Source organism: Apis dorsata, unplaced genomic scaffold (genome assembly GCF_000469605.1).
Source record: "Apis dorsata unplaced genomic scaffold, Apis dorsata 1.3 scaffold_59, whole genome shotgun sequence".
NCBI lineage: Eukaryota > Metazoa > Arthropoda > Insecta > Hymenoptera > Apidae > Apis > Apis dorsata.
In genome coordinates this window covers 352255-365663 of record NW_006263359.1, presented here as the reverse complement: position 1 = coordinate 365663, position 13409 = coordinate 352255, and the positions used below count along the sequence as shown (strand labels likewise).

The 13409-nt window shown below is 25.0% G+C and overlaps 3 protein-coding genes across 13 annotated transcripts in view; 2 read left to right on the top strand and 1 right to left on the bottom strand.

Annotated features, from left to right (window-relative positions):
- The window catches only part of LOC102679313 (neuronal cell adhesion molecule), a 34055-nt gene that overhangs the window by 6036 nt on the left and 14610 nt on the right, over positions 1 to 13409 (bottom strand). The gene's annotated exons all lie outside the window — the stretch shown is intronic.
- Positions 210 to 13409, top strand: part of LOC102678664 (protein retinal degeneration B) — a 25002-nt gene continuing 11802 nt past the window's right edge. For 7 of the 10 annotated variants that reach the window (XR_004151880.1, XR_004151879.1, XR_004151876.1 and 4 more), the window contains exon 1: positions 12497 to 12644. The gene's annotated coding sequence lies outside the window, so the exon portion shown is untranslated. Of the gene's footprint in view, positions 644 to 12496; positions 12645 to 12863; positions 13227 to 13409 lie in introns of those variants that run through there. The other 3 variants (XR_004151872.1, XR_004151874.1, XR_004151873.1) reach the window with 3 other exon arrangements.
- LOC102678057 lies at positions 6079 to 9612 on the top strand. Of its 2 annotated transcripts, none has more exons than XM_006609654.2 (4): positions 6079 to 7092; positions 7728 to 8282; positions 8687 to 8844; positions 9293 to 9612. In XM_006609654.2, exons 1-4 carry the CDS (start codon positions 6861 to 6863, stop codon positions 9398 to 9400), a joined length of 1053 nt encoding a protein of 350 aa, XP_006609717.1. In that variant the 5' UTR covers positions 6079 to 6860; the 3' UTR covers positions 9401 to 9612. The 2 variants fall into 2 exon arrangements, with proteins under 2 accessions (XP_006609717.1, XP_006609720.1); XM_006609657.2 differs by having other exon boundaries at positions 6773 to 7092; positions 7712 to 8282; positions 9293 to 9432.

Here is a 13409-nt window from a genome sequence, read left to right as displayed (position 1 = left end):
TTTTTTTTTTTTTTTTTTTTTTTTTTACTTTTAAATATTGTTCAGTACGCGGGAGCTGTCAAACTCATCACGCATCGCGGAACACCGCCCGTCCGGCGCTCTTTGGATTTTATTGAGTTGCTGTTAGCGCACTCTTGTGGTGATATTGCAAACCTTATCAAAAAACAGGATTGCAACTGCATTAAAACTAGAAATAGTAGTTGCCGTCTGTTTAAATCTGTGAAAGGGCTGTGAAATAAAAATTAATGTAATGATGGAATGATATAAATTTAAAAATTTAATAGTTTTTTATTTATATTAATTTTATGTGCTATTATATTTTAAATTGTCATTATTTTAAACGATTAGAAATGTCTAGAAATGACTAGTTACCTCATTAAACTGGACCGCTGTACGCGGGAAGAAGTGCATCGATAGTTGTATCAGAACTGGTTGAATCTGCTTTACTGATTGAGGAAGAGTTACTCCATATTTTCTTCTATCTTTGTCGTGATTAACCAGACAAAAACGATAGACACCTCACAATGGGATAATCGCGGTAGTTGCATATGATTGCTTTCATTTGTATGTGTATATATGTGAACATTATTGTACAAGTGAATTAAGGAAACAAGAGGACTGGATGAAATCTATCGCTGAATTGGTATGTATGTATATGCATGTTATACATGATACAGCGTAACCATAATTAATCGATTAGTTTTTAAAGAATTTAACTATCATATTTATAATCAATATATTTCTATTATACAGAACTAATATTGACAAAATATGAATTATTTATTCATATATTGGTTTTATATAACAATTTGAAATAAATAGTTCTTTGTTAGTAATGAAATGAATATTAATTTTTAAGTATGTATTATCATGACGATTTTGTAATAGAAATTTTTATAAATATATTAAATGTACTTTAATTATTATCTCTCTTATTTCTTATGATATTTTTTTTCAAAAAATAATCTATGAATTTCAAGAAACAATTGATTTTTATATAAATTTTAATATATTTTATTCGATCTGTTTATTTATCATATTTCTGAAAGAATGTAATTAAAATAAGAGACTTCATGACATGTATAAGCGCTTGAAACCTTTCGAATAATATTGATCTTTTTTATATTCAATTGTAATGTAATTATTTGCATCATAATTTTATTATATATATTTATTATATACTAATAAATTTATTAATAAATCTATAAATTTAAATATACTAATAATAATAAATCTATTTTAAATTACCATAAAAAATTAATAAAATATTTTTTTTAATTATTATATTATTATATACAATTATTATTATTATATCAATTATTATTATATATGATTAATTTTAATTAAATAAATAAAAAATGATTTTGATCAAAGAAACAAATCTGTGATATTGTTATGATAATAATTTATTCTACTATAAAATTCGTATATATATAACACAAAATTTTCTTAATTTTATGCAATTTAATAAAATACAGAATCCAATTTTTATTTAACAAAATAAAAAAAAGTATATTAGATTTAATGATAACAATTTTATGCATATATTATATTTATTATATAGATTCAGTTATTTTTACTTGTATATATGTATATATATAATATCAATCTTTAAAGGGTTAGAAAGCTACGTCATTGAAATTATATCAAATGTTTTGCATTCTTGTATATATGACGTAACTAGTGACGCCAACAAATTGAAAAATCGATTAAACTCAAACTTATTATTTTATAAATCTGTCAATTTTTTTATATAAATTTATAATTAAATTAACGATATAGAATATTTTCACAGATGTATATAATATTTTAAATTTCAAACACTTTTGGTTAAAAATAATTTTTTTCAATTTCTTTTTAATTTTTTTAATTTTTCTTCTTCATTAAACATTTACAATTTTATTTCGACAAATTTAAATATTGTGTCATATTTATATATTATGTCAATGTATATTACTCCTAATTATATATACATATGAATTATAATTAGCAATATGATCTACGATAGTATTCATTTACGCAGAGGAGCGAAATTAATTATAGTAATACACACAAATTTCAAAAAAAATATTAAGATTATGATGGATATTAAGATCCATGTAGATTACTTTATATAAAATCCTATTTATCTAAATTACAAATAATTTCTTAATAATTATAAATAAAATGAAAATTATAATTCAACATTAAATTGAACAATAATGTGCAAAAATTTTTAATTTCAATATTTTCGTTAACTATTTTATTATTTTTTAATTTTATTCTTTATTTTAATAATTTATAATTTTATATCATATCTTTATGCCATTAGTTACTGTTATAATTAAATTATAATTAGTACGCGTTAATATCGTTCATTCTCATAGGTAACGGTTTTCATTAATATCATATAAGCTGTATCACACAAAGCCTGTAAATGTATCTTAATGTCAATGTAATACACTTCGTTGATAATGAACTGTGAAGAGAGCTAATGCAAAACGTTTCCACGAGTACATAACAGAGTATAATGTAATCTTTTCTACGAAATTTTTATGAAATATCTAGAAGTTATCTAGAATATCTTGAGTACAATGAGCTCTTATGATTGTTTTTAATTACATTGAAGAAATACGCGCTTAAAAATAATATCTCAATTTAAGAAGAATTAAGTCAATTAATTATTATATGACATCTCGTTACTTATAATCGGAAATCCAAACAATTCTCTATGGATTGTGGTTGTCTATATCAGTTACGAATGGCTCTCTCTTCGACTCTTATTATATTGAAATTGAATCGTTTCAGTTTCCAAGCATGCAATTACCCTTTAAGAGAGATTCCGTTTCTTCCCTCCGTACATTAATCGTAAATGGAAGCGAACAAGCAGAGTTCACCTCGTGGCTGACATTTGATAGTGCAGTTTTCACGCAATGTGAATGCAATTTATATAATCGTTTAAGTCATTGTGTTAATTAAATCTTTCGAGATTTTACGCATTTTTTATATTCGAATTTAGAGAACAAACTGTTATTTTGTTGATATCTTAGATTTAGGTGTTTTAAAATATTAGAATTTGTACTCTTTTCTACATATATTTAACGCAAATATATACATATATTTGTGTTAATAATGTTAATGCTATTTTGTATGTTTTGATATATTTTATTATTTAAAAAATATTTTATGTCGAATATATTCGAATAATATTCATTTCCGCATTCTTTTGATATTAGAGAGAAGAATTTTTATGAATATTACTGCAATATTATTATCATTATCATGATAAAATATTATTAGGTTATAGATGGGATTCTTGAATAACAATGATTTAAATAAAATTCTTCATTAAATGTATGCAGTTTTGAGTAGAAAAATTTGTTTTAAAATCGAAAATTTGTTTATCAAATTTAAAAATAATTTATATGATGAGAAAATAACTTATATGATGAGAAAATTATATATTATATATATATATATATTTAAATTATATATTGTATTAGATAACAATAAAATAGATTAATAATAATTAAATAATAATAATATAAAATAATTTGAATAATTAATTGATATTAAAATATTTTTTCTAGACAACTCTCATCAATTGCAGCCTGCAATATGATATTTTCCAAGAAAAAATAAGATCAAAGAAGATTCCATTATTATATTCAAGTACGAAAATAGTAGAATATAATTTCACAATTATCATCATATTAGTATTCCAGATCATATCTCGTTTACAATATATGGGAATCCTATATTGCATTCTATTAAATCTATTAGAAAAAGGTACTATCGATGACATTTCAAGTAAATTCATGCTCTTTCTAATCATCGTGCAATTACACGTAAATTGGAACGTTCGTTAAAATAGGGGAAAAAAGAGAATGAAAAAAAAAAACTTTCATCGACCTAGTTTCGCTTTCGTCTCGGGTTACTTTCATTACGTCCTTCACCGCAAACCGAAAGGATTTCTGCGTAACATTCCAATTACAATTCTCTAATGAAAAATACGATTCTGAATGAAAAAATACTCGATCGTTCGTTGCTAATGTGCGATCTTTGATTATTTTTTTTCTTTTTTCCTTTTTCTTTGGATGCGTTCTATACACTTTCTTTATGTTGTAATATATACACACACGTTTATATGACTGGATGCCGGACCGGCGAAAAACGGGTTGTACCTAGGAGTGCCTAGGCTAGAAGGGTGGAAACACTTCGACCCGTCCTCTTGAAATGTCAAAGGTTACCGCGCAAGACGCATCGACATATTCCTGTTTTCCAGAAGCCGGCAGTTGAACACAATTCTATTGTTTCTACTCTATCGTTGAGTAATAATTATCATCATTTTCATTTTGCACCATTTCATGATTGTGTTCTTTCGATCGCGAGAAATTATTCCGTTTAAAATTATAGATTTATATGTTTTATTTTTATTTTTATTTTTTCCGGAAAAAATAAATTTAATACGCAATTTCACGAGTAAGTAAAGAATTTTCTAACTTAAAAAAGTAGATATGAATTACTTATCCCAAGATATTTGAAACAATTTGTTAATTTTAAGAAAGAATATTATGGAAATTCATTTTTTTAAATGAATTTCGTTTAATTGACTTTCTTTATTAATTGATTTTAAAAATAACCAAAAAAAGATTTTTTTCAGTCTTCTCTATTTCATTTTTTGGAGCTTTTTCATCATTTCCATTTTACATTCTCATTTATTTTCTTTATCGAAGTATTATTTTTTGTAGAAAAATTATAATTAGTTAAATTATGTTATAATTTATAAATATATAAATATTTGCAATTCATGGTATTTGTGAAATTATTAATTTTTATTATAAAATTATTATTAATGACGTCAATCAATTACCAAAAGTACTATTTATTTAAAACGCAATCGATCCTATAGCCAATTGGAAATTGCTGCGATGTCGCACAAAATAGATTCCATCAACGAAGTCCTTGGCGGAAGATTAATTATTTCGTTTTCATTCAGTCTCATGACGGCCAATTGAATTTTCTCGAGATGGATCTTTTATGTTGTGAAAATTATCACTGACTATGCATTTCTAAAATCCAATTTAATAAAGAAAACAGTCATGCTATTTTTTCCATTTTTTTTGCTATTAAGAGGATAATTAGAATAATCCACGATTCTTTTTTTATGTTTTTTTCCTCGTGTTGCTTTTCCAATGATAAAATACCTTGCAATATATTTTCACGTCAAAATTATACACTCCTTGAACTTGCAGTTTATAACTTTGAATCATAAAAATTTTAGTTTTCTTTGAAAATTGCTTGTTAATGTCAAAGGTACGAAATTCCATCAAGAAGTTGGAATATGGAGAGATTTCTGTAGAATTTATTGAAAGAAATGGATCTTAGAAATGGATCTTTCATATATTCGACATTAAATTACTATTATCTGTTCTTTTGTGTCACTGCTGTCTTTGTATTTTGCTTTCAACTTTGATCCATTAATGATCACGATAAAAACTTCAGATTTAATCAAATTTATTATAAAAAATTTTCATTTTTTTTCTTTTTGGGAATTTACGATATTGAAACTTAATCATTAAAATGATTTTATTATTATTTAATAATTTAATTTTTATTATATGAATCATAGAAAAAATTTTTAAAATTTATTATGCGCGTATTTCTTCAGATGTAGAATATATATATATAAACTAGTGATTAAATATTATAATAATATATTAATATTAAATATTCCCGGTATTGGAACATTAATACAAATCGTGATATACTGGCTACTACGTATTTGCTACTGATCTCAGACATCCTGGCGCTTCGATTAACTATATTTTGAACTACTATTTGCTGTTCCATTTATCTTACTGCGCATTAAACTATACGAGATATTTTATATTTATTAATCTAATTAAATAAAACTATATAATAATCTAATTAAATAAAACTATTTTTTGAATTTATATTAATTCAAAAATACAAAAAAAAGTAATAAGAAAATAATTGATTATTTCAAAAAGTATTTCAAGAATATTTAATTATTAATAATTAACTTAACATTTTTAATATTTATTGAAACGAATCATTTGGAAAAACAAATCCTTCATCGAACGATTTAACTATTAACGACTTAATTAAAAATTTTACGTTTGTCTATAAAGTAAGATATTTTATAAGATTTGTGAGCGATATGAAAATATGCAAAATATTTGTGCAAATATTGCACGTACCTGATTAAACAGCGCGTGTCCAGCGTTGAAGTTACGCCGCAATTTCCACGAAACACAGATTGAAACTTCACGGAATACAAACAGAAGAGCGGAAGGACTGCTATAAATACGGTTGATTTACAAACGTCACAAGAGCTGCATACTGTGGCGGATGCGCGATGTTTGTCATGAAACAAAGATAAGCGTGGAAAATACACGTGTTTTCTATTCGATTCTAGAATCATGCAGGATACAGGATGTGAAAATTTGCCAAATAATTAATTTTATCTATTAGAAAATAAAAAAAAATTTATCCAAAAAGAAAATATAATGTAAAAATTGTATCAACGATAATAATAATATGTACGGAAATATTTTCTGATATAAAGCAGAATAAAAAAGGAATTCAAGATATGTTCTTATCAAGTTTTCCAACTGATTTGAGAAATGTTGCCACAGAAATGTCACATGTAACGAATTCTTGAAATATTCGTATACGTGAAAATATGATCGAAGGAACAAAAGAGGACGAATTCACATGACAAAAGAGTTCGTCATGTGCGATTCAAATACCCAATATAATCACCCATATACATTTTCTTACCAAAAAGATGTATCAAAACCGCGACCTTGTTCGCGAGAAGCTCGGATAAATCGCAGAACAACAAAAAAAATAATATGGCGATAATTTCTCTTTTGTCTAAGTTAAAAGTTCTAACATCCTGCAATAGAATAATCGAATCTGCATTAATCAAACCAAATACTGAAATGTTATTTTTGACAAAAAGAAGTTTCGTGAACGAGAAAAGAAAAAATTGGAGCACAGAATATCGTTGTCAAGATATCAAAAATTGTCTCAATGATATTTTAAAATACGAATCGAAAGAAAAATTGCCTATGATAAATGAAGGTATAAAGCTCTTTTTTTTTTTCTTATTTTTCTCTTGACATATAAATGATTTGTTATTTACATTACAATACAAGAATATGCTATTGGCATAGCAATAATACGCGATATTTAATTTTCTTTTAAAGTTTATAATAAAAAATGTCTGATATTTTGTTGAAAAAAATTTGTTATTATTAATTTGTAATATGTGACATGCCTCCTAGCAAATATTCTTATACAAAACTACAATTTTTTAGGTAATAACCTTTATCCGTATTTTATTCAAAGTATTAAATGTATTGTACAAACACTAAATAATTTCAATCTTGAAAATCTCACTGTGTAAGATATTTTTTTTTCTTTTTTCATTTAACTAAAAAAAAAAATTATATATCTTTATTGAGAAAGCTATTGAAATTCTGTTTAAAATTCATAAATAAGAGAATTAATAAAAAATTTTGTGATTTTAATTAAATTATAAAATCTTGTGTAATTCATTAGCATAAATAACAAAAATTTCCACTTTAACATAAAAAATTGACATTTTGCATATTATAATCATTGTCGACATATCAAAAACCAACGAAAATATTCATGTTTTTGTTTAAAGAAAAAATTTAATGATTCTGACGTTCTTCAGTTAAAGTTCGTTTCAGAAAGAAACAGGTATGTGAATAATCATGAATATTGTGATGAAATGAAGATGTATGCCGAAAGAAGAGCTTCCTTGTTCAACAGTGGATCGTCGATCTTTTTGCAGTTCCCTTTGGCGCCAATTTACCATTCTTGGAAGTTTTCCAAAAAATTTTGTCCTTCAGCAAAATACCATAGTTTGTGTATTCAAAAGTCGATGTTAAAATTTTATTCTTCTATGAAAAATCCATCCTATGAAAAATCTTTATGTAAAGATTTGTGGAAGACTGAAGATTTATATGAAGCAAGATTTTATTCTAAGAATATTCGTAATTATTGTTCTTCCAAAAAATCTTCTTGTGATAAATCAAAATTAAAAGATTGTGATAAGATTGAAACACTTGCGAAACAAGAAATTTCTAAGTGTTGTTCCGAAGATCCTTATGCCTGTACAAAGCCTGAACATATGCAAGAATGTGTTAAACCTATAACAAAATGCCTACCACCCGTTGGTGATACACCATTCATATGTACATCAACTCCTCGTCCAAGTATAGAAGATTATTGTCCTCCTGAAGGTAAGGTTTTTATCTTCTGAAATAAAATATTTATATAATTTTTAAATGATTATTTAAAACTAAAAGAAAAATAGAATTAAAAATAATAAAAAATTTAATTTGAGATCGGAATATTTTCAAATTGAAATTATTTTATTGATAAAAATATCAAAAGAAATGCATTATATATTTATTGTTAATTAATAATAATTATTAAAATATATTCGAACGATGATTGCATTACTATTCTTGAAACAGACAATTTTTTGAAAGCTATTAATAATTGAAGTTAGCAGTAGGATTGAATTTTCATCTTTAACATTTAATATTAGTTTAATTTAATAATTATTTTAATATTTTAATAACTTTATTGTGTAAATTTTATTTAATGATATATATGATAATAAGTGATTTTATAAATATAGTGTATGGTCACGAAGAAAAGATTTGGCAAATATTATGTGGTATTGGAATGCTTTCGGTAGTAATTATGTCGTGTTACGTTTACTCCAGGAGTAAGGAATGGGATAAGGAAGAAAGACCTGAATTCCGTGATGTCCCTCATATGCGGCGAATAGTTAAGGTGCTCTTTTTTTTTTTCTATTTATGAATTTTATAATTTTCTAATAAATTTAATACATGTTTTTTTTTAATCTAAATAATGAACTTTTGTATTACGCATTTAATATTTATATAGTATATACAGATACAATATCGAGTTTCATGTTTTAATTAATCGATAATATATGCGTAGTTTTGCGTAACATTCAAGTTTTATACTGATTCTTCTACCTAATGAGACTTTTTTCCATCTCGGAGATAATCCATTTGTGCGGTAATCGATTAATGAAGTCTTACGAATTATTTGCTTTCGCCATAGGAATTTGACACTTTTTCTCTTCTCTATTCTCTATATTTTTTCTTTTTTTGTTTTGAATATTTTTTTATAATTGACAATTTTATAATATTTTGTAACTAATTTTGTTACGAAACTTATCCATATAAATGATTTATAAATATTTTCATCCTAGCCTTTTCCATGGGGTGATGGCAAGCACACCTTGTTTCATAATCCTGTTAGAAATCCAATATCTCCGCACGGTTACGAAGCAGAACATCCACATGCAAAAAAAAATTAAAATATCAATAAAGTAATTAAAATATCAGAAAATAATATATAAGACAAAAAAAATAAAATTATTTTTATAAAAATTTATAAAAATTTTATAAAAATTCGTCATGGAATAAATAATTTACTAACATTAAATTTAATTTAGAATGCACATATTATACATTTATATTAAGAATATTCAAATTCTGCGATTGTAACGAATAAAAGAAATATTGAAAATTATATTATAATTTTCTAAATGAATCGTTATTTACATTTTCTATATTTCCTCTTGAAAGTTGCTTAGTATGGTATTTTTAACCACAAGCGTTATTCAAGGACCGGATATGCTCTATCCGGTGAACGAATGAATATAATGCGGTGATTATTATTGCTTGACTGCATTCAGTCCATATAGCTTTATTTTAATATCACGTATTTCTGCCACTCTGAAAATTTCAAAGTTTATGTATAAAAAAAAGTATTTAGAAAATATAAATTCTATAATATATTATGCTTTCAAAGTTTTTCTTCTAGAATATTTATTATAACCAATAAATTAAGGATTATATTTCGCAAACTTTTTCTTAAGAGCCATAAAAAAAGATTTAAAGTACAATTGAGCCAATGGTTAAGGACGGTTATAATATCACATACTTGCCTGTTTTTTAACATTGCTCTTCTAATTAACGTCTCAAGAATAATTTCAGGTATTTATGTATATGTATAAAACATAAAGTTGCGTTTTTTCTGAGTTAATTGCCGAAGAGAACATGTGAATCTTTACATGGAAGGTCAACGTTAGACAAGTCTCTCTTGAGTATATTCATGCTTCTTCTCCTGTTGTCTAAAGAAATCTTTTGCTTACGTCATTTTATATATGTATATTATGCCAGCAAGTTCGTTCAACATATTTTGACGTCACTCGACATGTAAGTCTATACTTTAGTCATCTTGATTAGGATATACTATAGTAAATACTATAGTAAATATTCCATTCTTATCACTATATAATTTATGAATAATATTTTTGACAAATTTTTTATATTTATGTTTAAAACAAAATATAAATTTCAAAGGAAATATTTTCAAAAAATTATGAATACATCTTCTAAAAAATGTTTCAAATTTTTCAAATAAAAAATGAAAATATCTTTTTTGATTAATGAATAGAAAATAAAGATGAATTAAAATGGATCAATGAGATGGAAAAAATTAGAAGATATATTATCAAAGATATATCAAATCAACTTTGATTTCAAAATAAAATTATTATTGATCATATATATTCATAATAAAAAATATATTTTGATTTTTCATAATTAATAAAAACTTAAAGATCTTTTTTTAAACCAAAAGATTAAAGAGCATCTTTTTTATCCTTAGAAAATCTGATTGTTGAAATGTTTCAAAGATTATAATAGGTATCAATTCGAACAGATTTTTTTTCGGTATTTAAAGCTTTCGAAAGAATTAAATCGTGCTTGCCTATTCATAAAATGTCTCTTATATATCATTCGTTGCATAAAAGAGGAATAATTTTTACCATCCATCGAGCGATCCATTTCGCTTTTGTGCCAACTCACAGTAGAAATGTCACTAACTTTCTGTAATCTCTATTTCTCGATAGATGAATTTTATTCTTTCCTTTTTATCTTTTGTAAATAAACTGAATTCGTTAATTATATGTATTCATTTAATAATATTGTTTGCAATAAGGAATATTGAGAAAACGTTTTATCGAATAACTAATGTCAAAGGTCAGTTTCCTTTATTATGCACACAAACACTCAACGAGTAACATATTCCTTCATAAATTTTAATATAAATATATGTATATTATATTTATCTAGTTATATATATTATATTTTATTTTATATCTTAATATATCTTATTTTTTTATATTAATAGAAATGATCATTATATCAGTTTATCAATATAATTTATCAATATCTGACGTCTCTATATATCATTTTATTCATATTTAAATCTTTTCAATTTCATTATTTATTTTTTATTTTCTTTTTTATTTATTATTTTTCTTTTCTATTGTTAGAATGTATTTATGTATATCATATCTATGATAAATTGCAATTATTTATAATTTCTTTTTTAATATTATTATATCTAATTATTATCAATAATCTCTAAGAAACATGAATTGATTAATTATTTTTAATTCTTCCTACTATCAATAATTTCAATAATAATTTATCAATAATTTATAATAATTAATTTAATATATTTCCTACTATGAACTATCAATAATTTTTTCTATTTGTTTCTTAACGATCTTTTTTTCTTTTTTCTATAAAAAAATAATTTTTGTTATGTGAAAGAGATATCACTAAAAAATAAACAATCCTTTTTCATTCATCTTTTCTGTAAATAGAAAACAAGATTTTCATCTCAACAAGTGACACACAGTCTCCCTATGGATATTGCGTTGTATATATGTTGTTTTTAAGGCAAGTACCGGCAGGAAGTCTATATACTACCCAACTCGATCTCTATCGAAACACATGCAAATATCGATGAACGTATCAGTCTCGTTTTCATGAGAACCTACTGATGTTATGGCGCATCTGGTTTTGCGTTTTCTTGTTCACTTGGGGGTCGATCAATAGGTTAAAGGGAGGTGGTGGAAGGCTAACGGTGGCTGTACTTTCAGTGATAGAAAATCCGTGCCAGAAATCTGTATTTCAAATTGACTTATTATATATGAAATATTTATTATTATTTATATTATGAAATATTTTTTTCATTGAATCGAATGTTAAATTTTTCATTTCATTTTCTTGTTTATTTATTGTAAATTGTATCTTGATATAATTTCATTTCCTTTTATGTTCTATATAAATGGAAAAATTTTTTTATTATTATTAAATTTCTACTATTAATTATTATATAATGTTTTTTGAATACATTTATATATAAACAAAATATAAATTTATAAGTTATTTAGATAATTTTTAAGATAAAGTATTGAGAATTTTTTTAAAATTAAAAAAAAAAGAACGGATAGTATGCACCTTTATTTTACAGCACTGCATCCGGATCACTGGGTCGCGGAGGCGGTAGGAAGCATTCTGATTGGTTCAGCTCGATTTCGCGGGTTTGAGAAGTCGCGCGTGTCAATGGGCCCGCCAATCGAAACCTTCTCTCTGTCAGTCAGTGCCCGCGCGTTGCTCATGTAACATCGTGATATTTTTACCTTGCGTTTATTCTCCACAATCCTTGGATAAATCCTCGATTGCTTTATTTTTTCCAGTGTATGTACTAATTGATTTTACTAAAATGAATATATTATCATTTAATATTCGTTTATTTCATTTAATATCGAAATCAAGTTTTTTTCTTACCTATTAGAAGAAACAAGTGCTTTTATTTTCATTATTTAAACAAGCTACTATTTATAGAAGTACGCATATATCATGCTTCCGAAGTTTTTCAGACAAGTTTGAATGAATCTTGAATGAAATTTAAACTATGTGATAGTGAATTTAGTGAATTGACCAATATGAATTCATAATGAACGTGTATATAAGAAAAATGCAAATACATTCTATTTCAAAGAATTTTAGTGCTTAATAATATCATTCGAAATACATATTAATATGCTAGTTTTAATAGCATTATTATCTCAGTTGATTATCGATCTTTCGTCTATTTAACTATATTACGAAAATATTATCGTGACTCCCGCGATTTATCTTTTCATCTGTAAGGTATGGCGCGAAAAATACGATATACGAATAAAAGAGAGCAAAATGAGCAATATCATTTTGTTTCATTTATGAATTTTCTCTATTGCCACGATATTCAAGGTTAAGGAAATCCTTTGCCTGTAAGTATACCAATATAGCATTATATATATGTTTAAGTGATTCTTGAAATATATTATCTCACAATGTAGAAGATATGATTGCTGTCAACCGTTAGGGATTTGTCAGCTGAGTTCGTTAAAAATGATTGGTCGAATCTGACAGGTTACGGTCCAATTGCGACTGCAAATTCGGGCACTATACGAACTATCT

What these genes read in the sequence shown, in the direction of transcription:
- LOC102678057 (XM_006609654.2), top strand. Translation starts at nt 6,861, where the DNA reads ATGGCGATAATTTCTCTTTTGTCTAAGTTAAAAGTTCTAACATCCTGC. An exon ending in AGATTATTGTCCTCCTGAAG is followed by an intron (nt 8,283 to 8,686) that starts GTAAGGTTTTTA and finishes TTATAAATATAG; the next exon opens with TGTATGGTCACGAAGAAAAG. An exon ending in ATATGCGGCGAATAGTTAAG is followed by an intron (nt 8,845 to 9,292) that starts GTGCTCTTTTTT and finishes TTTTCATCCTAG; the next exon opens with CCTTTTCCATGGGGTGATGG.